Source organism: Rutilus rutilus (genome assembly GCF_951802725.1).
Source record: "Rutilus rutilus genome assembly, chromosome: 18".
Classification (NCBI taxonomy): domain Eukaryota; kingdom Metazoa; phylum Chordata; class Actinopteri; order Cypriniformes; family Leuciscidae; genus Rutilus; species Rutilus rutilus.
Genome location: NC_140231.1, coordinates 9,810,148 through 9,834,576, shown reverse-complemented (window position 1 = coordinate 9,834,576; position 24,429 = coordinate 9,810,148). Strand labels below are relative to the sequence as shown.

Below are 24,429 nucleotides of genomic sequence, written 5' to 3'. Positions count from 1 at the left end.
AAAAGAAGTGAGCGAGGGAAGGGAAAGGGAACATAAACATGTGAAGTGGAACACAGCCGTTCATTCTGCTCTAAATCTGATGTGTTTTTCAGACTGTGAGTACATTTATTTTTATTATTTATTAGGAGGAATCTAAATCCAAACGATTAAACGAGTCAGTTCATTTAGTGAATCACTCAGAAATTAATCGAAATGAATGACTGATGTTGTAGGTTACATTACGCTCGTGACAAGTAAGCTCGTTAATGGCTGGTTTTTCACATTACAATTTGTGAAGATTATGAGTTGTTGATTATAAGTTGTTTTTTCATTTTATGTGTTTTCATTAAAACTGTTTTTAATAATAAATCATATCTAATGTAACATTCCCCTTGTTGATAAAATGACAAAAACTGCATGCCCTCTTTAAAACCACAACCCCCCTTACCATCAACATTAAATTAACAGTGTTAAGTAGCTATTATGTAAAACGTATCATGCAAATGAAATATCAAAGTGACCCTATTTAGCTTTTTCGAATATTAACTTTCATGCAGTGTGTAATATTACATATATATTAGGGCTGTCAAAAGATTAATCGCGATTAATCGCATCCAAAATAAAAGTTTGTGTTTACATAATATATGTGTGTGTACTGTGTATAATTATTTTGTATATATCAATACACACACATGCTTGTATATATTTAAGAAAAATGTGTAATTTATATCTAAAAAAATTATATTTATATATAATATAAATAATATATAAATATATACAGTATATGTATGCAAATATTTCTTAAATATATACATGCATGTGTGTTTATTGATATATACAAAATAATTATACACAGTACACACACATATATTATGTAAACACAAACTTTTATTTTGGATGCGATTAATCGCGATTAATCTTTTGACAGCCCTAATATATATATATATATATATATATACACTGCTCAAAAAAATTAAGGGAACACTTAAACAACACAATGTAACTCCAAGTCAATCACACTTCTGTGAAATCAAACTGTCCACTTAGGAAGCAACACTGATTGACAATCAATTGCACATGCTGTTGTGCGAATGGAATAGACAATAGGTGGAAATTATAGGCAATTAGCAAGACACCCCCAATAAAGGAGTGGTTCTGCAGGTGGTGACCACAGACCACTTCTCAGTTCCTATGCTTTCTGGCTGATGTTTTGGTCACTTTTGAATGCTGGCGGTGCTTTCACTCTATTGGTAGCATGAGATGGAGTCTACAACCCACACAAGTGGCTCAGGTAGTGCAGCTCATCCAGAATGGCACATCAATGCGAGCTGTGGCAAGAAGGTTTGCTGTGTCTGTCAGGATAGTGTCCAGAGCATGGAGGCGCTACCAGGAGACAGGCCAGTACATCAGGAGACGTGGAGGAAGCCGTAGGAGGGCAACAACCCAGCAGCAGGACCGCTACCTCCGCCTTTGTGCAAGGAGGAGCAGGAGGAACACTGCCAGAGCCCTGCAAAATGACCTCCAGTAGGCCACAAATGTGCATCTGCTCAAACGGTCCGAAACAGACTCCATGAGGGTGGTATGAGGGCCCGACGTCCACAGGTGGGGGTTGTGCTTACAGCCCAACACCGTGCAGGACGTTTGGCATTTGCCAGAGAACACCAAGATTGGCAAATTCGCCACTGGCGCCCTGTGCTCTTCACAGATGAAAGCAGGTTCACACTGAGCACATGTGACAGACGTGACAGAGTCTGGAGACGCCATGGACAACATTCTGCTGCCTGCTTTCATCTGTGAAGAGCACAGGGCGCCAGGGGCGAATTTGCCAATCTTGGTGTTCTCTGGCAAATGCCAAACGTCCTGCACAGTGTTGGGCTGTAAGCACAACCCCCACCTGTGGACGTCGGGCCCTCATACCACCCTCATGGAGTCTGTTTCTGACCGTTTGAGCAGATGCACATTTGTGGCCTACTGGGGGTCATTTTGCAGGGCTCTGGCAGTGTTCCTCCTGCTCCTCCTTGCACAAAGGCGGAGGTAGCGGTCCTGCTGCTGGGTTGTTGCCCTCCTACGGCTTCCTCCACGTCTCCTGATGTACTGGCCTGTCTCCTGGTAGCGCCTCCATGCTCTGGACACTATGCTGACAGACACAGCAAACCTTCTTGCCACAGCTCGCATTGATGTGCCATCCTGGATGAGCTGCACTACCTGAGCCACTTGTGTGGGTTGTAGACTCCGTCTCATGCTACCACTAGAGTGAAAGCACCGCCAGCATTCAAAAGTGACCAAAACATCAGCCAGAAAGCATAGGAACTGAGAAGTGGTCTGTGGTCACCACCTGCAGAACCACTCCTTTATTGGGGGTGTCTTGCTAATTGCCTATAATTTCCACCGGTCGTCTATTCCATTCGCACAACAGCATGTGAAATTGATTGTCAATCAGTGTTGCTTCCTAAGTGGACAGTTTAATTTCACAGAAGTGTGATTGACTTGGAGTTACATTGTGTTGTTTAAGTGTTCCCTTAATTTTTTTGAGCAGTGTATATATATAGCTGTCTGTGAATTTAATGGTCTGCAAAGTTGTAAAGTCGGAAGGGCACGATAAATAAAGTTATTGTCTCCCGAAAGAAAGAATTTACTCTGAATCGCCTAAACGATTTGTGAGGAATTACAGTTTCACTTCCGTGACCTGCATACCTAGCGCGTTAACACATTTGCATAATGCCCCACGTGGTCTTCATTGGCTGCCTGCGAACAACGTTTTACCTCCCCTCAAACACTGTAGATGATTCATGTTGTGTACATGTCGAGAAGACGCTGTTTTCTGTCAAAAAAAAAAAAAAAAGCAAATTCTCTTTGTAAACACTTCCAAAGAATGAGGATGTGAAGAGTCAGTGGTTAAAATTACCACCACAGCGATACAACAGCAGGATCTGTCATCGGCCTCATCCAAAACGGTGACGAGTCTGCTTACAGACTGGAGGTTGAACAGCTGTCAGACTGAACAGACTGTCTGGTGCAGTCATAACAACCTTGAGCTGAACATGCTCAACTGTGGAGATGATCGTGGACTTCAGGAGAAACCCCCCTGCACTCCCCCTACTCACCATCATGAACAGCACTGTGGAAGCAGTGGATTCATTCAGGTTCCTGGCAACCACAATCTCTCAGGACCTGAAGTGGGACATTCACACAGACTTCATAGTGAAAAAAGCCCAGTAGAGGTTGAACTTCCTTCGTCAGCTGAGGAAGTTCAACCTGCCACAGGAGCAGTTCTACTCGGCCATCATTGAGTCTGTCCTGTGCTCCTCAATAACTGTCTGGTTTGGTTCAGCTACCAAATTAGACATCAGGAGATTACAACGGACAGTCAGGATGGCTGAGAAGATTACTGGTTCCCCCTACCCACCCTCAAAGATCTTTACACCTCCAGAGTGAGAAAAAGGGCTAAGAAAACTGTTGCCCTCTGGCCGGTGCTACAGAGCACTGAGCATCAGAACTTATATAGGCTATATATATATAAATTTTTTAGACCCAAAGTATATGTATACTTTTTTCCTGTATATCTCTACTGCTGTACATATAATATAAGAAACAAAAATGTTAATAATGCTTTATGCATTATTAAAATGTTGGTTTCTTATATTATTGTTATATTTAATTTCTATTGTGCAATTCCTATGTATGTCTGCACTATCATGTATGTCTGCATCATGTCTGTACTTCTGCACTGGAAGCTCGTATCAAATTTCTTGTGTGTGTAAACAACATACTTGGCAAATAAAGCTCATTCACATAGATTCTGCTTCTCAAATCTATGTGAGGTCTAAATGAGATTGTCATTAAAGACAAAATGCTTGTCCATTAAAGATCGGACAGTACACACTTTATTTGTGACCAATTAATTATTGATGTATATATTTTCTACCGGGTGTACAAAATACGTAGTTTTGTGTTTTATATTGTGGAAGCTCGCGGAAAGGAGGGATTTAAAGAGTCTGAATATTTGGATGAGTCGTTTGAGAATCATCAAAAAATTAGGTGATGATGTACAATGTATATTATGAGAAAATGAAAGTGTTTTTTTACTTTTTATGCATGAAAACCTGTTGTAGGAGACCTCCAAAACAAAATGAGGAACCTTTAAAATAGCAATAAAAATCACTTTAAAATTCTCTACATATGATAAGTAAAGAACTATAAATGACAGCAATTGACCAATCAGAACTCAATATAGCTGCAGTTCAAAATGGCCAGGAAAATGGTTCAAGTGCAAGAAGAGAGCAGAAGGTATGACATTTTTTTTATTAGTGTTTAAGGACATTCCTCTGACATAACATTAGAAAGAATAACGAACAGTTAAAGTGCATTGATTCAGTAAGGGATCGTTGTTAAAGTTGTTTTGAATTATTGAAAGTGAATGCAATCACTGAGGTGATAATGCACACATGCATATTTTAGCAAAATGTGCGTGTTTATTTTTTTAATTGATTTAAATCTGCACAGAAACCGTTCAAGCCACAGCTAACAAAGACTGTACTGCTAATAGCTTGACATAAGCACTTAAGCAGCCTGCCGCTAATAGCTAGAAAGCTGCACTTTTGACTGACTTTCTGGCAGTTATTTAGAATAAAAGTATACATACTGTACATGTGACAGTGAGGGATTAGAAATGATTCTGAGAGAGAGATAGATAGAGAGAGAGAGAGAGAGAGAGGTGCATGCAGGCAAAAATGCTTCAATGCATTACAGGTTAATCAAAACGCATAACGGAATATAGCTTTTGGTCAAACTACACCGCTACTTGCTGGAAAAAGTTAGTTACAGGAAAAGCTACACTGTTTTAAAAACACCTGAGCTACTGCCAAACTACTGAACAATTTAGTTACGTTAGTAGTGTCGCTACTTGCAGTTAGCTACTCCCCAACACTGGATAATGATTAGACTATAAACACTTCAGTGCCCTCTGAAGGCAACATTTAGTTAGTGTGGCATGCAGGAGTGTGTGTGTGTGTGTGTGTGTCTTTCTCCTCGAGATTTCTCTTCGAGTGAAAAGCTGTCTCGCGATATCGCCATGACAGAGTGTGAGGGTAAAATTAGCATTGAATATTCCACCACTACATTCACATTACATGCCTCCACTGTCGTTTTGCTGTTTTTATTCAAATAAAAACCATTGTAAACGTCTACTCTGCTTATCCATCACGAGTTGCAGTCGCACATTGCAGCAGGAATCACATTTCACTGATCGCGTGACGATGGCGGAGAATTCATTGTGCAACAGAGCCTAAGCGTCTAATAAATGCCTTCTCTTGTAGAATGCGTGCTCAGCACCGCTGCTCTCTATACACGGAGTACACACTATCGCGAATTTGAAAGTGAAATTAAAACACATGCTCCCTGATGCGCGCAAATTAGGCTGCATTCAATAGCCTGTCTCCCAATATCAAAGCTATCGCTAGTTGTGGCTCTGGTCTCTGTTTGCACTTTGAGTACTTTGATTATGGTTGCACGTGCACTTATTGTTTGCACTTTAATAAGACTAAGATTAGTCTAAGATTTTTTTAATTTTTTTATTATTATACTATTTTTATTTCTATGTTGAATTTGTGGAAAGGAGTTGAATTAGGAAGTCCCTACGTCATGAGGGTTGACAGGAGGTTTTGGTGGTTAACTGTCAAAAGCAGAAGACAGATCCAGCTAGATGAGTAATGAAGATTTGGAATATAATACTACATACAAATTATTTAATGAATACTAGACTTCACAAATCTAGATTTTTATTCTACTTTTTAATCCTTCAGTAATTGCACCCCCTCTCCTCCCCTGAAATAGTTTTTCAATTCGACCTCTGAATGTAAGAGCAACATAAAAATTTGCTATAGTTAAATGGTTTCTAAATGACTAGCCTATATGAGCAAACATTTGAGCCTGAATAATTGAGAGTGATTGTAAGTGTGATGAGCATCTGCTAAATGAGCAACAGTGACCACAATTCACACCTTCAGTCAGTGAAGCCGCTCCCACAGCCGTTCATGAAAGTTTAAATGCTGGGGAATATTTCCATCTTCCCACAGGAGAAAAAGCAGCAAGCAGGAGAAATTACTCCCGGAGAAACTACTGACACACTATTGTAACGATGGAGGAAGAACCCTGCAGAATTAAAGATGAAGATACAGAGGAACAAACAGGTTGGTGTTTTCCTTCATTCTCTTTAATGACTGATGAGGAACATTTTAAGATGAAAACTGGGCCCTATCTTGCACCTAGCGCAATTGACTTTGTACACGGACGCATGTATCATTCCTATTTTGCACCCGCGCAAAGCGGACTTTTCCCTCCACAGAAGCACGTCGGTTAACTAAGAAATACACTTGCGCTCCCCGGGGCGGTTCAGCGCAAAGAGGAGGCGTGTTCCGGCGCAAACGTTCCCTCATGCTATTTTACAGGTTTAGAAAACAATTGCGCCACTAACCGAAAAAAAAACAGTTTAAAGTCAGTGGCGCGTTGCGCATGTTATTAATATGCTATTTTAAGGGTGCATGCTTGGCCTTAATCAATGTAGCGTGTGCACAATGCGCATACACTTTGATTCTCTCATCTACACACAGACGCAGCAGTTATCATTTTTGCAAATCATACATTATTACGAAAGATAGATAGATAGATAGATAGTTTATTATAAAAGCATACATCTAGCTTACACATTTACCCAAATTATCATACGCCTGTTTAACCGAAGTTAATTTGGGTGTGTTTCTCCATCCCCAACGTCCCTGACGGGAACGTCGGTCTCCTCGGCTGTGAACCGCTCCTGACGCGCGTCTGGCAAATCCGCCGTTATAATAGGAATTCGCTTTAGAACAAGCGCGCCTGCTCTTAAAGGGAATGTGAGATGTCGCTCTGATTGGTTTATTTCACGTTACGCCCAAACCACACCTATGAATAATGAAGCTACTTCAGACCAACCCCTTTTAGATTTGCGCCAGGCGCAAGAGTCATTTATCCCGCCGGGAAAATAGCAACAGCGCCAAGACCCGCCCACAAAGTTACTTGCGCTTTGCGCTTTGACACTTGCGTTTCAGATCGTTAAAATAGGGCCCGAAAACTGGTATTCAGTACATCTAATTATAGATACTAGACTCAGTAGTAAACTGGATTTGTGCTAAATAAGAATGAACTTTATTTATTTGTGTTTCTCATTTGTCCTTTTATAATTGAATTTAATATGTTGATTTTAGACATGGAAGTGAATGAAGACAAACACCATCATTTCATAAATGAAGATGGAAAACTGAAATATCAAAATGAAGACAAATATTATCTGTTTCAAGAACCTCATTTCAAAAATGAAGATGGAAATGCTGTCGTTTTAAAGACTGAAGAGGATTTCACACAAAAACAAGATGGAAAATCTGGAGTCAAAGGATCTTTCACCTGCTCAGAGTGTGGAATGTTTTACTTGCATAAATCAGACCTTAAGAGACACATGAGAATTCACACTGGAGAAAATCTGTTCAAATGCACTCGGTGTGGAAAGAGTTTCAGTCGCAAAGGAAACCTTAATGAGCACATGAGAATTCATTCTGGAGAAAATCTGGTCACATGCACTCAGTGTGGAAAGAGTTTCAGTCGCAAAGGAAACCTTAATGAGCACATGAGAATTCACTCTGGAGAAAAACCTTTCACATGCACTCAGTGTGGAAAGAGTTTCACATCCAAAAGCTTTCTCAACAATCATCTGCGCTCTCACTCTGGTGTGAGATCATTCAGCTGTAATCAGTGTGATAAAACATTCGTTTTGGCATCAAGCTTAAAAACACACCTTAAAATTCATACTGGTGTAAAGCCTAACTTTTGTTCCTTTTGTGGAAAATGTTTTACACGACTGCACAATTTAAAAGAGCATGAGCGAATTCATACTGGTGTGAGACCTCATGTTTGCTCTGACTGTGGGAAAAGCTTCACTACATCAGGCGCAATAAAACAACACCAGAGAATTCATACTGGAGAGAAATCGTACAAGTGCTCACACTGTGGAAAGAGTTTCAGTCGGTCAGAATCCTTGAAAATTCATGAGAGAGTTCATACTGGAGAGAAACCGTATGAGTGCTCACACTGTGGAAAGAGTTTCGCTCAGTCAGGAAACCTGAAAGATCATGAGAGAGTTCATACTGGAGAGAAGCCGCACCAGTGCTCTTCATGTGGGAAGAGTTTCACCAATTTATCTAATATGCAGACTCATATGAAAAAGCATTGCCTGAAGTTGTCTAATGAGCAAATGTTTATGATCAGATCCATTACTTACAAATAATACACTTACAAGTAAATAATTTGACATTCAGATTAATCAAAAGCTGGATAATTTGATAAAATTAGTAGTGAAGTTTGATTGTTTGACAAGGGGAACCTTTGGGGGAAGGTCAAAATAATAAAACTAGTGTGTGGCCATAAAATAATTTGGGAAGGGATATGATTTTGGAAGGGATGTGTTTTATTTTTTTGTGGAGCTCAGTTATTTTCATTAATTAAGCATACGAGGCATTTGTGTACAAGTGGCAACAATAGTGTATTAAATCATAATCCATATTTCAAACAACTTGTTTTAGCTGTTTGGATGTGATCCATTAAGATATTGAAGACTTTTTTTGGATTGAAATCACTCTGCACAATGTGAATATTAGGGCTGTCAATGTTAACGCATTAACATATGCGATTAATAAAAAATCCTTATCGCGTTAAACTAATTTAACGCAAATAAATGACTGAAACACACAAAGGTATGTCATTTGCGTCACGCAGTTGATGATATTGGGGGTCGGGAAGTTTAATCACTCTTAGCATCTATAATGGCGCAAGCACCAGTAACTCTGATAGGCGGAAATTTCTCTTTTAAAAGAAAATTGGATGGCCCTCTGGATAAACGCAAAGTTGTGTGCATACACTGTGATGAAGAACTGGCCTACCATCGAAGCTCATCGAGTTTAAAATATAATTTAAAAGCAAAACACATCACAGGTTCTACTAGAAAACTGACGAGTCGTGTGCAACAACCCACACTGGATCAGTATATTCGGCGTGTGAGTAGACAAACGTCAGACAGGCTTACTACTTCCATAGCAAAGTGGATTGCCAAGGACTGCCATCCAGTCAACATCGTTGCTGACCAGGGCCTGAAAAAAAGTGATCAGGATTGCCACTTCCGACCCATTGTCCGAGCTACTGTCAAGATCAACAATCATGCCCAGGATTCACGAACTGTACATTAACGAAAAGAAATGCAAAGTAGAGCTGCTATCATAAACAAAGAGAAAGCTTTGACTGGGGACCACTGGACATAGGTAAGCCAATATAAATACTTGGGTACAACTGCACATCTCATCGATAAAGACTAGCACATGCATTCATTTGCATTAACTGTGCTTAAAAGCAAAGAGAGGCATTTTGCTGAGGCCTGCGCCAAACAGTTTATACAAGTAGCGAAGGAGTGGGAGACAGAGCAAAATCACTACTGTTGGTACAGACAGCGCAAGAAACATGATCGCTGCATCTAGATTGCTTTCTTTCGAGCATATGCCTTGTATAGCACACATTATAGAGGGCAATCGTCATGGCTCTTCGTGAAGGCAGCTTTGATGGCGTTTTAGTGAAATGTCAAATTAGTCAGACATTTCAAACATAGCCCGTCTAATATGATAGACCTGAAAGCTCTGCAAATTGCTCATGGCCTGGGCGAAGAGTCTCTAGTGCAAGATGTTCTCACAAGGTGGAATTCCACCCTCGAGATGGTCAGCCGGATACTACTCAACAAAGACCCCCTGATGGCAAGTTACATTGGCTCATCAAAACCACAAGCTATCCCTTCTAACATCTGCAGAGTTTGATAAGCTTGCCAGGTTGGAGAAACTACTGGAAACATGCAGGTTGGTACTTCACTTTATTTGATATGTTATTTTTAGCCAGTATTTATTGATTTTTATCAAAATAAACCCATAACCCTTTGACAGCTATCAAAACAAGTCCTGTATATTTAAAATAGCTCATGTCAAAGTGTATGAGAGAAACCAAATAAGTAGCCTATAGCAGGAGAGAGAATAACACTTTATAAAAGGGCTGCACGATTATGGCCAAAATGATAATCATGAATATTTTGATCAATATTGAGATCACGATTAATTATCACGATTATTTGTTGATTTTAACCAAAACAAATTATATTGTCACATAGGCTAATTATAACTGCTTTCACATCCATATTGTGCTACATTCCTGCTAATGTACAAATATGTGCATCAAAAAAAAAAAAATTAGATCCTCTTATTCACCAAAATTCAGTGCATCTCCTTAAAGAATAAATAAAAATAAATAAAACAATAAAGAAAATGTAGCAAAACTTCAGGGCATTATTTTCCATTTTCTATTGTGTAAATATATTTTAGGAAGCAAAATACAGGTGAAACTCGAAAAATTTGAATATCGTGCAAAAGTTAATTTATTTCAGTAATTCAGTAGCCTGGATGCCAGCCGAACTAAGCCCCGCCCACAAAATTTCGGTCTGGACTTGATCCGTTGAGGAGCTATTATGCCCGAACAAAAACTGTTCGGACCAATCAAATTGTTAGGGCGGGCTTTATACGATGATGGACAGATGATCAACAGTAACGTAATCATCCACGTCACCAAAGAGCGCTTGGGTTGAATTAGTTTACTACAAAGATGATTGCCGCTGGAGAATTGAGATTTCACACTTACAAAGAAGTCAGATAGAATAAATGCATATTTGGCGTACTGCCCGAGGAGTGGGCTCCGGGCTCGGTATTCGGCCCGAACCCAAAGTACTCCCCCCGTTTTTCAGGCTGTGGAAGAACAAGCCGAGAGTGAGTGGAGGGATGCTGAAAACTGTCAAGAAATGTTAGGTGGGTTGACAGAGTGAATAAATATATGCTTCCTCTCATGTTGGTAGACTGGTATGCCCACTGGTAGACATTGTAAAAGTTTGTAGGGGTGTAACGGTACGCAACAATCACGGTTCGGTACGTACCTCGGTTTTAAAGTCACGGTTCGGTTCATTTTCGGTACTGTAAGGGAAAGAAATGCAAACATTAAACTGCAGGTTGTTTACACTTTTTTAAAACACTTTTTAATAAAATATATATAAAATAAAAAAAAGAATAAGAAATAAAATACTGCTGCAAAGTTCTCCACTAAATAAAATACTCTCAGTCTCAAACCAATATCACATAATAAAATATAATAATTTATAATAATATAAATAAATAACTGATTACAGTGCAGCATTACCAATCCCAGCTTGTAGGCCTGCTCATATTTAAAAAAAATATATAACTTTTCCAAAGTGTAAAGTGCAGCATCAACAGTTTCAGTTTTTAGACCTGCTCAGATTTTTAAGAACTTTTCCACAGTCTAAAGTGCAGCATGAACATCTCCAGGCTGAAGGCCTGCTCAGATTCATTCAACTTTCATGTTTTTTGTCAAAAAAATTAACTTGTCCACATTGTCTACGTAAAAGGCTGATATGCTGGCAGTTACAATGTCTCCAGCTGTAGAAAATACCCTCTCGCTAGGGACTGAGGTAGCAGGTACAGCAAGGTAGTGCTTTGCTAACTTGGCAATATGAGGATATGTGGGCTCATTGGTCCTCCACCATTCAAGTGGGTTGGAATCCAGTGAAATGCAGTCCACAGCCTTGTATAAGCTAGCCTCTTCCTTCACCAGCTGCAAAGTAGGCTTGTTTCCCACCTGAGTCTTGAAGAGTTCACCAAACAGTTCAGCCATGGCTGACTTCTTGACAGGAGGAGATGATGCCTCTGGGTGTCCTGTCACTGGTGATCAACTAACTGCTGTGGCCTCACTCTGCAAAATATAATGACAAAACTTCAATTAACTACTACTGGCATTGTCATCTTTATTTATATACGTTTTTTTTTTTCACAATGCAGATCGTTTCAAAGCAGCAAGTATTTCAAATTATACAATGAAGATTTTTTACACAGAAATTAACACAATACCTGTTCTTCCATGGTTGCAATCTCTGTGATGAGGTTGTTGTAGATTCTGTCACGACAGGCATCATCCACATGAGGAAGGGCCTTGAACCTCGGATCGAACTGTGCATTTGTGGAGGAAGTCATGACAAGCAGAGTATCTGTTCTTCAGGTTTTCTGTGATGGCAGCCTTGATTTCTCTCACAGTTGGACTGTCTTCCTCATTGGGTGCCATAGAGTTGAGGACTGTGGTTTGGAGGGGGAGGATCATTGATACTGAAGGTGTGGATTCAGTGCTCATCAGTTTTGTGATGGTTTTTAGTGGTTTAAGAACCTCAAGTACATCCTCTGCTACTTTCAGATCCTGGTCAGACAACGTGCTTATTTCTTTGTTCTTCTTGAGGGCCTTTTCTGTCAGTGCAGAGTACACAGCTGCTTGCTGTTCAAGGTACCTCTCAAGCATATCATAACTGGAGTTCCAGCAGGTGGTGACATCATGAATAAGGGTGTGTTTTGGTATATTAAGCATTTCCTGTTTGCTCTCTAAAATATGTGCAGCTGTTGGGCTACGGTGAAAAAAAGACACAACCCTTCTGACTCTACCTAGCACTCTGGACACCTGGTTGAGACCTGTTGCTTTCTGTGACGCTAAATTAATTGTGTGTGCAAAACACCCAATTTGAGGGCCCAGTCCAGCTTCACTGACTGCATTGACAATATTCCTAGCATTGTCTGTTGTGACAGGAATTGTAGTTCCTGGCCTCTCCAACTTCCACTCCAACACTGTCTTCTTAAGTCCCTCTGCCAGATTTGTGCTTGTGTTGTTCATAAATGGGGTGGGTTTGCAAAACATGGCTTACCATGTTCCACTCTGGAGTAATGTGATGGGCAGTCACTGTTAAGTAGCTCTCGGTTGCTCTAGATGTCCATCCATCATTTGTGAGTGCTACAGCAGATGCCTTAGACAGCTCATGGACAACAGCAGTTTTAGCCTGTTCATAAAGGGCGGGTATAACTTTTTGGCTGAAATGTGGACGAGAAGGAATTTCATACCTGGGCTCAGTCACCTTCATCATGTGCTTAAACCAGTGTTCTCAACAACCAAGTATGGTCGTAGATCAGCTGCTATAAAAACACCAATTGCTTTCATTATTGCGTTGGCCCGATCGGAATTAACAGCAAAGGTCTGTTTAAATGCCGACGGGAGCTGCGTTTGAATTACGGTAGTTTTTTTCCTAGTTGTAGTGATGTTCACACTCGGGTGATGCCTTTTCAAGTGCGTTAACAAGTTTGAAGTGTTGCCAGAAACATACCCGATCATTACTGAGCAATGTCGGCACACTGCTTTCGTCTTATCGACTAGTCTTTGTCCGTTGACGTATTTCACTGGGAAACCGAAGTGTTCCCAAACAGGAGACCTTAATGATATGGGTGGCTCTTCAAGCTCCGGCTTGTCCATACTGTCTGCATTGGCCATGACGCTAGCTAGCGAGAGGCTGGGATAAAGCATGCCGTGTATGTTGTTGTACAGCGCGCGGTGTGTGATTATTATTTTTTTTTTTCAAACCACTTCAGCGGAAATCCCGCCCTGCAGTCGATTTCATTGGTTTAGGTTACAGTGATGACGGGTAGGTTTAGAGATCAGTGTTGGTGTAGGGCAATCTGTACAGTGATTGACATATTGACATGACCAATGAAAACTTTTGAATCAGCTGCAGGGCGGGATTTGCGCTGAACGCGGAGACTTCCGCCACTTAATATGTTCGTGTGGAAACACGAAAATGTACCTATGTTCCGCACACAAAATATTGCATTCGGTCATTCGGTGCACACGTGCACCCTACCGAAAGCCCTGTACCGAAACAGTCCGGTACGAATACACGTACCGTTACACCCCTAATAGTTTGATGACAAGTTGATTGGATTGATTATTTGAACGTGCTTCTCCTGAACTTTGTTTATGAAACATCATGTGTTGATTCCGCCATCGCGTCATCGACAGCGCATTAATTTTAAAAGAGGAACAGAGAACCGCGATCAAGGCATTTGTCGATCGTAAACATGAATGAAAAACATACTTCACTTACTCCGTTGCTCTGATTGGTTGTAGGTCTATCCAATTGAGTGCAGAGGCATTTTCTTTCCTGGTTCGGTTGAAACACGCCCCATAATCACAGCCCAATGGTGCAGTATCAGACTCACATTCTGACTAGAATCTGAGTATGACGACGTCAGGCTAGTAATTCAGCTCATTTTATGCAAAGTGAGATATTTCAAGCCTTTATTTGTTATAATTTTGATGATTATGGCTTACAGCTTATGAAAACCCCAAATTCAAAATCTCAGAAAATTTTAATATTACATGAAACCAATAAATAAATAAAAAAGGATTTTAAATACAGAAATGTCAATCATGTACTCAGTACTTGGTTTGGGGCCTTCTTGCATGAATTACTGCCTCAATGCGGAGTGGCATGGATGCTATCAGCCTGTGGCACTGCTGAGGTGTTATGGAAGACCAGGATGCTTCAATAGTGGCCTTCAGCTCTTCTGCATTGTTCTGTCTCATGTCTCTCATCTTTCTCTTGGCAATGCCCCATAGATTCTCTATGGGGTTAAGGTCAGGCGAGTTTGCTGGCCAATCAAGCACAGTAATCCCATGGTCATTGAACCAGGTTTTGGTTCTTTTGGCAGTGTGGGCAGATACCAAGTCCTTCTGGAAAATGAAGTCAGCATCTCCATAAAGCTTGTCTGCTGAAGGAAGGATGAAGTGCTCTAAAATGTCCTGGTAGACGGCTGCGTTGACTCTGGACTTAATAAAGCACGGTGGACCAAAGTCCTCTTTTCTGATGAGAGCAAATTTTCATTCTCATTTGGAAACCAAGGTCCCAGAAGTCTGGAGGAAGAATGGAGAGGCACACAATCCAAGATGCTTGAAGTCCAGTGTGAAGTTTCCACAGTCTGTGTTGGTTTGGGGAGCCATGTCATCTGCTGGTGTTGGTCCACTGTGCTTTATTAAGTCCAGAGTCAACGCAGCCCTCTACCAGGACATTTTAGTGCACTTCATGCTTCCTTCAGCAGACAAGCTTTATGGAGATGCTGACTTCATTTTCCAGAAGGACTTGGCACCTGCCCCACACTGCCAAAAGAACCAAAACCTGGTTCAATGACCATGGGATTACTGTGCTTGATTGGCCAGCAAACTCGCCTGACCTTAACCCCATTGAGAATCTATGGGGCATTGCCAAGAGAAAGATTAGAGACATGAGACAGAACAATGTAGAAGAGCTGAAGGCCGCTATTGAAGCATCCTGGTCTTCCATAACACCTCAGCAGTGCCACAGGCTGATAGCATCCATGCCACGCCACAATGAGGCAGTAATTCATGCAAAAGGGGCCCAAACCAAGTACTGAGTACATATACATGATTATACTTTACAGAGGGCTGACATTTCTGTATGTAAAATCCTTTTTTATTTATTTATTGGTTTCATGTAATATTCAAATTTTCTGAGATTTTGAATTTGGGGTTTTCATAAGCTGTAAGCCATTATCATCAAAATTATAACAATTAAAGGCTTGAAATATATCACTTTGCATGTAATGAGTCTATATAATATATTAGTTTTACCTTTTAAGTTTAATTACTGAAATAAATGAACTTTTGCACGATATTCTAATTTTCCGAGTTTCACCTGTTATAAACTTGCATTGTAAAATATACAATCAATAAAAAACAAATATTCCATAACAGAATGTAACCAAATGAGAACATTTCAAGGCAGACCTATGCAGAAAAGACTAGTTTACAGGTTTTTGGAAAGAAACACTAGCCTGTCAACATTTTCTGGCTTGAGGGATGAGCGAAGGCAGGTCACCACATTCCCCCCTGCGCTGAACACCCTCTCAGAGGGAGAACTTGTAGCCGGGAGGCATGAGTAGTACTTCGCCAGTTCTGAGAGACGTGGGAAGAGTCTCTGATGTTCCCTCCACCAGTCAAGCGGGTCCTCCTCACTGTCTAGGTTACATGATTGTAGGTACGACTGTAGCTCAGAAGATATAGCTTGTTATTCTTGGAGAGGACTGCATCTTTGTGTGGCTCCCTCAGCAGGTTTGAAGAAACTCCCCAACGTCTTTTTCTTTTTTGTAGTGGGTGCATCCTCAGCAGTCTCACCATGGGGATTAGTTGGGCCCATCTCCTTGAAGAGTGTAGTAAATAAGATATGAATAATGAATAGCCCTAATAATTTAAACCTATTCAACACTCATTTCCAGAGAGTACATTACACCACTGGATTTCATATCATTTTAATCCACTTAAAATCATTAATTTATCATACATTCTGTGTATCCAACATCAATATAATTACTTACAGCCATGGCTGCAGGTGCAGTCCTCACCATTTCACAAGTTAGTCTGGCATGAATTGGTGCAACATTGTCCTCACTGACGTAGCTCAGCTTGAACGGTGGATCAAGCGCAGAAGCCATATCAAGCAGTTCTTGTGTCAGAGGGTCATTATATTTTTCATCCAGATAGCTCAGGATTTTTGTCTTGATGGTGCAGGTTAGGTCTGTCTCATCATCTTTCACTTTCAAGATGGAGGATCTGAAAAGGTGGAGGACTGGCTTCACAAAGGAAACGCTGACATACTTCTCAATGGAAAGTGCATCAGTAAATTCTGATAGAGGGCTGAGGGATTTGTTGATGGACCTCGAGGGCCTTTTTGTCCTGCCAGGTGGGGATGAGGTGTCAGGCTTTTCTGTCATCGGACAAGACCTGAGAAATCGCCCTCTGCTGCTCCAGGACTCGTGCAATCATTGCCCGCCTTGATCCCCACCTTGTGGGACACTCGGTCTTCAGTTCTCTTTGTGCCTTTGTTAGCTGCTTTTTACGTCGCCAGCTGTAAGAGAAACTGCTTACCAGCTTTTTGCAGAGACCCACTGCTCGGTCAGTCCGAGGATCTCTCATTGCATACTCTAAGAAAAAACATGAACAAATCATGTAAAATTAAACCACAGATTTGATAATCAAACAATATTATTCAACAGACAACTTGAGTAAAACTGTTTGGTTTTGGTTTCTCAACACTTTCAGAAATAACAGTTGTTATATTAGGCTACTATTGTCATTATCAGTAACATATTCACACACATTAGCACAATAAGTACTGATCAACTACAATTAATTATCACAAATAGCATAATAGTTCAATTATTATTTTTTTATATACATTTAATTTTAATTTTTTATTATTATTGTTTTATTAATATACAATTCTTTTAATTTATTTTTTAATATAACTTTAACTCACCTATTGCTAGATGGAGTCTGTGGCCAAAGCACTGGAGCCTAGTCCAATTATTTAGAGAAGCTGCCTTCACCACATTAGCTCTGTTGTAATGCAGAGAAGCCTCTCCTCCTGCAAGCTCCAAGAGGCCATCGCCTCCCTCAGGCCCTGGGCAATTGACTCTCCCGTGTGATCTTGTGGGGAAAAAAGACGTTTGCAAGCATCGACTCTGCATTGCAAAATCCTCATAGATGTAATGAACAGTCAAACTCATGTACGGATCCATTGTCCTGCTTGACCACAGATCTGTTGTAGTTGCGATGTACTTTACATTGGCAAGATCACTCTCTATTTCCCCTCTGCGTTTTCTGTACAACGCCACCTTGGAAAAATAATTGCGCGAAGGGATCATTTACTGTTTATCCAGAGTGTTGACCAAGAATTTGAAGCCTTCGTTTGTCACCGTGTTTATTGGGCACATGTCTTTGGCCAAATGAAATGTGACTGCATTCGTTATTTCACTGTGTCTTTGGGAGGTGGATGGGTATGGTGATGCGCTAAAGAGGCTCGCTTTGAAGGATGACTGAGTTGATGTTGTGGGATGATTAGTCTTTGCAACGCATTTCTTGGCCCTCATACATTCATCGAATTGAACTTTATGGTGTTTTTTAAGTGGTTAAAGACATCGATATCATATAATAAAGGCTAGATGTCTTACGGCTGAGTCACTTCCGGCATCACCGACGGCCATCTTACCACAGGGAAGCTGTGAATTAAGGTGAGTGATCAGCACACACACAAATCCTTATCTCGCTGAAATCTTGACGGATTTACAAACGGTTTGGTTTCTTATAAACGTTATTAACGTGGCTATAATTCTTTCATATGGAAGTTCATTGTTATAATTATTCATATGTATGCAGTGTCATAACTACATCTCTGACGTTTATAACAAACCAAACCGTTTGAAAATCGGTAGAAAATTGAGCAAGTTATGGTTATTTAAAAGTACATGCACCATGTTACGAGTGAGCGAGCACCCTGTGGTAAGATGGCCGCCGTGTGCGGACGTCGACCTCCATTGGCCAGCAGCGCGGACGAGACATCTAGCCTTTATTATATGATATCTATGGTTAAAGAGGTTTGTTGTGTTACTTTGTGGCGCCAACACAACTTTATGGCACTCTTTGCATATGACCTGTCTTGTTTTGTGTCACTTGCCTTAAACCCAAAATGCTTTCACACAATCGATGACGGTCCGATTCTCGGGACAAGCCCCTCGGCCTCGCCTTCTGCTACGTAACGTTAGACATTTTTTTTGTTTTCTTTGTTAAGATAGTGCCTTATAGCCTTATGACCGACTGCTATCTGTTGTGGAATTTTCCTCACATTACTCTGTCCTCTGTGACTGTCTACATCTACAAACTAAGCTGCGCAGTGCAGGGAACATCTCTGATTGGCTCATGGAGGCACGTGATCAGACAGTGGTTTACTGTCTGATCACAGACAGTATATAGATTGGCTTTGCAAAAAAAAAAACTTTGATACACACGTTCTATGAACGGAATGAGGCTCGATCACGCGAATTTGATCGCGGGAAGCCAAAATCGTGATCGTGATTAAAATTCAATAAATTGTGCAGCCCTACTTTACAATAAGGTTATATTCATTAATGCTGTTGTGAGTAATGTTAACTAAGTAACTACAGTAATCAAATACTAGCAAACTACTGTTTAGTGTTTACTAATCTTTGTTTATAGTTTGAAAAAATAACTAATACTAGTAACATAAAAAAAAATATTAGTAAAGGCTGACTTTAAAATGAACTAAGAAAACCTAAAGATAGGTCATTGTTAGCAAATGCAATCTATTAATTGGATGTGTGTTTATTATTCAGATTTGTCTTGGAACTTCTTCGGGGTGAAAAATATGTTTCCTGTTCTGTTGTGTTACCTGCACTTTGCCACTTGGCCCTGAAAATGGCTGTCACAGAAGATGACCCTGCTTATGTTGTGCGCTTTAAGGATGGATTCAAAGAGGATTTGACAAAGCGCAAAGAAAACACAAACATTGCTTGGCTCAAAATCGCAACAGCTCTTGATCCCAGATTCAAAAACCTGAAATGCATTCCTAAAGCAGAAAGAGCTGAAGTTTGGGAAACATTAGACAAGATGCTAAAAGAGGAGGAACTGGCTCCACATTCCTCAGATGCGGGATCAGAGCAACAAAAGAAGAAAATTGGTCTCCTCTTGATGGGCTCTGATACGGAGTCAAATGATAAAACATCACTGGAATCCAGCTCTCTTGCTAGATACAGAGCAGAGCCTAGCATAGCTTTTAGCAGTGACCTCTACAATGGTGGTCTGCACACAGCAGAAGTCATGACAAGCTGGCGACCATTGCACGGAAACATCTACCATCTCCAGCTTCAACTGTACCATGTGAGAGACTATTTTCACTTGCAGGGCACATATTGCACAAGAAGAGGAGTGCTCTGGCACCTGAGAATGTTAACAAACTTGTATGCCTTAGCAGCTGGTTAAATGCTGACTAGAAAAATAAGCACCACTTTGGGACCAAATGGAATAATGAGAGGAAAAGAAAAAAGAGGGAAACTGGTGAGAGATTTTCTGGAATATGGGTTAAACAGAGAGAAAGCGAGATATTTGAGAGAAAGACATGCACACAGATAAGAACAGAAACATCTTTAAACAAAAGAGGGGGAAACCAACTGGCTAGATGCATTAAAAACATCTATATCCATGAAATAAACAATAAAACTTCACCAAAGGCACAACAAAAATAACAACCACCACATTCTCATTTCTTCAAAACAGAGAGACATAATATTGCAAATGTGCAAAAGTAGGAATATGATTTGCTCAAAGGTTTCTCTGTCATTGCTCAGGAATAGTTAAGTATTAACTTTGCCCTAGAGGCTTCTGAAAGAAAGACATAAAAATGGTTGTCCTACAGAGTGAATTGAATGAATTTTGCTCTTCAGATAATTTGATTTTAGAATAATTTGATGAGATTTGTCTTTTTCTGACAAGTTAATTTCTGTCTAGAATCAACTCAGATCTGTAAAATCTCAGTGTGTTTTCTATCCAAATGCATGTTCAAGTCATTTGCTGTTGAATTTGATTATAATGTTCATATTAAAGTGACTTTTGATTTGGTGTCTTGCAATATTAAATGTCTTCTGAAAACTTCTGATATGGAAATTGAATTGACCCTTCGCTAAGCCACACCCGAAAACCGCCACTGGCCAATCGTGGCTTAGCAAGGGGAGGTCTGGCAAGCTTTCGAGCGAGGGAAACATGCCGAAGCGTTGTGCGTATGGATTGTGCAAATCTGATACCCGGTATCCTAAAAGTTTGGACGGGGTGGTGGATTTTGTTCCCTTCCCGAAACCTAAAACCCAAGGGGAGAAATGCCGGGCGTCATCTTCATTTATATAGCGCTTTTAACAATATAGATTGTTCCAAAGCAGCTTTACACTGATAATAGGAAATTAAAAGTAAAGTGTTTTGGCTTTATAGCTCTAGAATAAAGTTATTGTCCAGCTCATGGATCAAGCAGTGTGATTAAAGGCAAGACGGAGGCTCACTGACATAACTTAACGTTACTTAAAAATATATTTCAGCATTTTGTTAATCGACGGCTAAACTAGTACCCCAATCCGATCGCGACTCTCCCGGTGTTAGTTCTAGTAAAAGTAAAAGGTAGTTAGTAAAAGGAGGGAACACCAGGGGGATTGCCGGAGATCTCCAAGGAAAAGGTTGGTATGCAAACTTAATCAGTTCATAACAGTAACGGTAGTCACTTATGTGACCCACGACGTGTGAGCAGTAGCCTGGAGCACTAAAAATATAAGCGGGAGAATGTTATCATTGCAAAGTGGTCAGGCTAATGTCTTGCGTTTATTCCACAATACTTATGGATAAGCTGTTTGATTTATAAATATTAGATGTTCAAATTTCACCCACCCTGCTGTGCATGCACATAGCTGTTCTTCAATTTGTGTGTTTCCCACCTAACGATCTAGGCTTTAGCTTCAATTTTGATGAAATTATTCTCTAATCGGTTGCATATTATGTAGTGGATATATCCCTCGAATGCATACTGCAGTCCCTTTTGTCTTGCTCTCTCAGATATTTCACCTATTCGGCAAAAATGACAAATTATCTCCTTGGGAATGTCTGAAACTGGTGCATACATACTGTAATAGACGTGCCAGGCGCAAAAGCTTGACAGGCGTAGCAACAGTAACTAAGGAGGGCGGGGCTTAGCGAAGGGTCAATTGAGATTGAAACTGTTCTGATAGCTCTCTTTGCTGGATATAGCAATTTTGTGGAATTATGACAAAAATAAACATGTTGTATGCCTTAGTAGCTGGTTAAAGGCTGACTAGAAAAATAAGCTTCTGTGTGTTCTGTTTTAGTTTGGTAAGCAGGAAATTGAAATTGAATTAAGACTGAAACTGTTCCAATGGTTCTCTTTGCTAGATATAGCAATTTTGTAAAATGATGACAAAAATAAACATGTTAAACAAAATAAAAAGTGTATGTTTAATTTCACGATAAGTGATTAATCACAGTTAATCACACAAAAATGTATTGACAGCCCTATTATATATATATACACACTACCGGTCAAAAGTTTTAGATCGGTAACATTTTTAATGTTTTTTTAAAAGTCTCTTGCTCATCAAGGCTGCATTTATTTGATTAAAAATACAAGAAAAAAAATATAATATTGTGAAATATTATTACAATTTAAAACTGTTATTTTCTATGTAATATACAGTAAAGTGTAATTTATTTCTGTGATCAAAGCTGAATTTTCAGCATCATTACTCCAGTATTCAGTGTCATATGATCCTTCAGAAATCATTCTAATATGATGATTTGATGCACACCAAACATTTCTGATTATTATCAGTGTTGAAAACATTTTAAAAAATTTTATTTCAGGATTCTTTGATGAATAGAAAGTATAAAAAAACAGCATTTATCTGAAATAGAAAGCTTTTGTAACATTAAACACTACCATTTAAAGTTTGGGGTCAGTAAGAATTTTTATTTTGTTTTTTGGGGGAAATAAATTAAATAAATCAATACTTTTATTCATAAGGGTGAGTTAAATTGATCAAAAGTTACAGTAAAAACATTTATAATGTTAAAAAATATTCTATTTTAAATAAATGCTGTTCTTTTGAACTTTCTATTCATCAAATAATTCTGAGAAAAAAATTGTACACAACTGTTTTCAACATTGAAAATAATAATGAATGTTTTTTGAGGATAAACTCATCATATTAGAGTGATTTCTGAAGGATCATGTGATACTGAAGACTGGCGTAATGATGTTGAAAATTCAGCTTTCATCAGAGGAATAAATTACACTTAAAAATATATTAAAATAGAAAACAGTCATTTTACATTGTCATAGTATTTCACAATATCAATGTTTTTTTTGTTTGTTTTTTTATCAAATAAATGCAGCCTTGGTGAGCAGAAGAGACTTCTTTTAAAAACATTAAAAATCGTACCGATCTAAAACTTTTGACTGGTAGTGTGTGTATGTATATATATGAAGAGTTCAGATGCAAAAGCCTCTAAATGCCATCTGAAATTTTCTTATAGAATGATCATTTTTATCAAGCTCGTATATTTAAATTCAATAATTTCACTTAAATGGCAATGAAGATTACCTATTAATTGTCATTTAAGTGAAATTACTGAACTTAAATATACAAGCTTGATAAAAATGATCATTCTATAAGAAAATTTCAGATGGCATTTAGAGGCTTTTGCATCTGAACTCTTCATATATATATATACATACACACACACACTATATTGTCAAAAGCTGTGGGACGCCTGCCTTTACATGCACATGAACTTTAATGACATCCCATTCTCCCATTAATCTGGAGGGTTTAATATGGAGTTGGCCCACCCTTTGCAGCTAAAACAGCTTCAACTCTTCTGGGAAGGCTTTCCACAAGGTTTAGGAGTGTGTTTATGGGAATATTTGACCATTCTTCTAAAAGCGCATTTGTGAGGTCAGGCACTGATGTTGGATTAGAAGGTCTGTCTTGCAGTTTCCGCTCTAATTCTTCCCAAAGGTGTTCTCTATCCGGTTGAGGTCAGGACTCTACAGGCCAGTCAAGTTCCTCCACACCAAACTCACTCATCCATGTCTTTATGGACCTTGCTTTGTGCACTGGTGCACAGTCATGTCGGAACAGAAAGAATGCTGAAGCATTAAGAGTTCCTTTCACTGGAACTAAGGGTTGGCCCAACCCCTGAAAAACAGACCCACACCATAATCCCCCCTCCACCAAACTTTAGTCTTGGCACAATTCAGTCAGGCAGGTACCGTTCTCCCGGCAACCGCCAAACCCAGAGTCGTCCATCGGATTGCCAGACAGAGAAGTGTGATTTGTCACTCCAGAGAACACGTCTCCACTGCTCTAGAGTCCAGTGGCGGCGTGCTTTACACCACTGCATCCGACACTTTGCAATTTACTTGATGTAAGGCTTGGATGCAGCTGCTCGGACATTGGACACCCATTCCATGAAGCTCTCTATGCACTGTTCTTGAGCTAATATGAAGGCCACACAAACTTTGAAGGTCTGTAGGTACGAGCTCTCTAAAGCCGGGGACACAAGGCCGATTATAAATGTAATTTGAATGACAATTGCATATCGCCCAACACTATTTAACATTTTATTCGGCATTGCTAATGATCCAGTAGTACTTAACAACTCATTCTTTTGACTAAAAAGGCGCCGGATGTTTTACTATGTATATTTAAATAGGCTTTCCTAGGATAGGATTCCTCTCATAATAAGGACAGACACATAAATGAGAGAAGAGGAAAAGTGAATGTGTTGTGTGGCAATTCAGCAGGTGTTTTACAGCTGCTACATCATTGTTATGAAATAAGATTTAATATTATTTAAGTTATTACACTGTGGTTATACCTTGTATTTTGACAAGCAGTTTGGTTAAAAAAATAAAATGGAACTCATGTTTTAAGCTGATTTTGTGTCATCTCGATTAGGGCTGCACGATTCTTGCTAAAATGTGAATCACGATTTTTCTCCATGGGAATTTGAGATCACGATTCTCTTACACGATGCTCA

General features: G+C 39.6%; 1 protein-coding gene across 2 annotated transcripts; it reads left to right on the top strand.

The window, feature by feature from the left end:
• LOC311277542 (uncharacterized protein) lies at positions 1-21,821 on the top strand. Of its 2 annotated transcripts, XR_014625285.1 has the most exons (4): positions 1-95; positions 6,054-6,167; positions 7,218-9,899; positions 19,170-21,821. XR_014625285.1 is itself a non-coding variant. In XM_084387862.1 (3 exons), the coding sequence occupies exons 2-3, from the start codon at positions 6,116-6,118 to the stop codon at positions 8,288-8,290; spliced, it is 1,125 nt and encodes a 374-aa protein (XP_084243988.1). In that variant the 5' UTR covers positions 1-95; positions 6,054-6,115; the 3' UTR covers positions 8,291-10,872. The 2 variants fall into 2 exon arrangements, 1 of the variants encoding a protein (XP_084243988.1); XM_084387862.1 differs by lacking the exon at positions 19,170-21,821 and having other exon boundaries at positions 7,218-10,872.
• The last annotated feature ends 2,608 nt before the right edge of the window (positions 21,822-24,429 follow it).

Coding starts and splice junctions, on each gene's coding strand:
- LOC311277542 (XM_084387862.1), top strand. CDS start 6,116: ATGGAGGAAGAACCCTGCAGAATTAAAGATGAAGATACAGAGGAACAA. Junction 6,168..7,217: donor AGATACAGAGGAACAAACAG/GTTGGTGTTTTC, acceptor TGTTGATTTTAG/ACATGGAAGTGAATGAAGAC.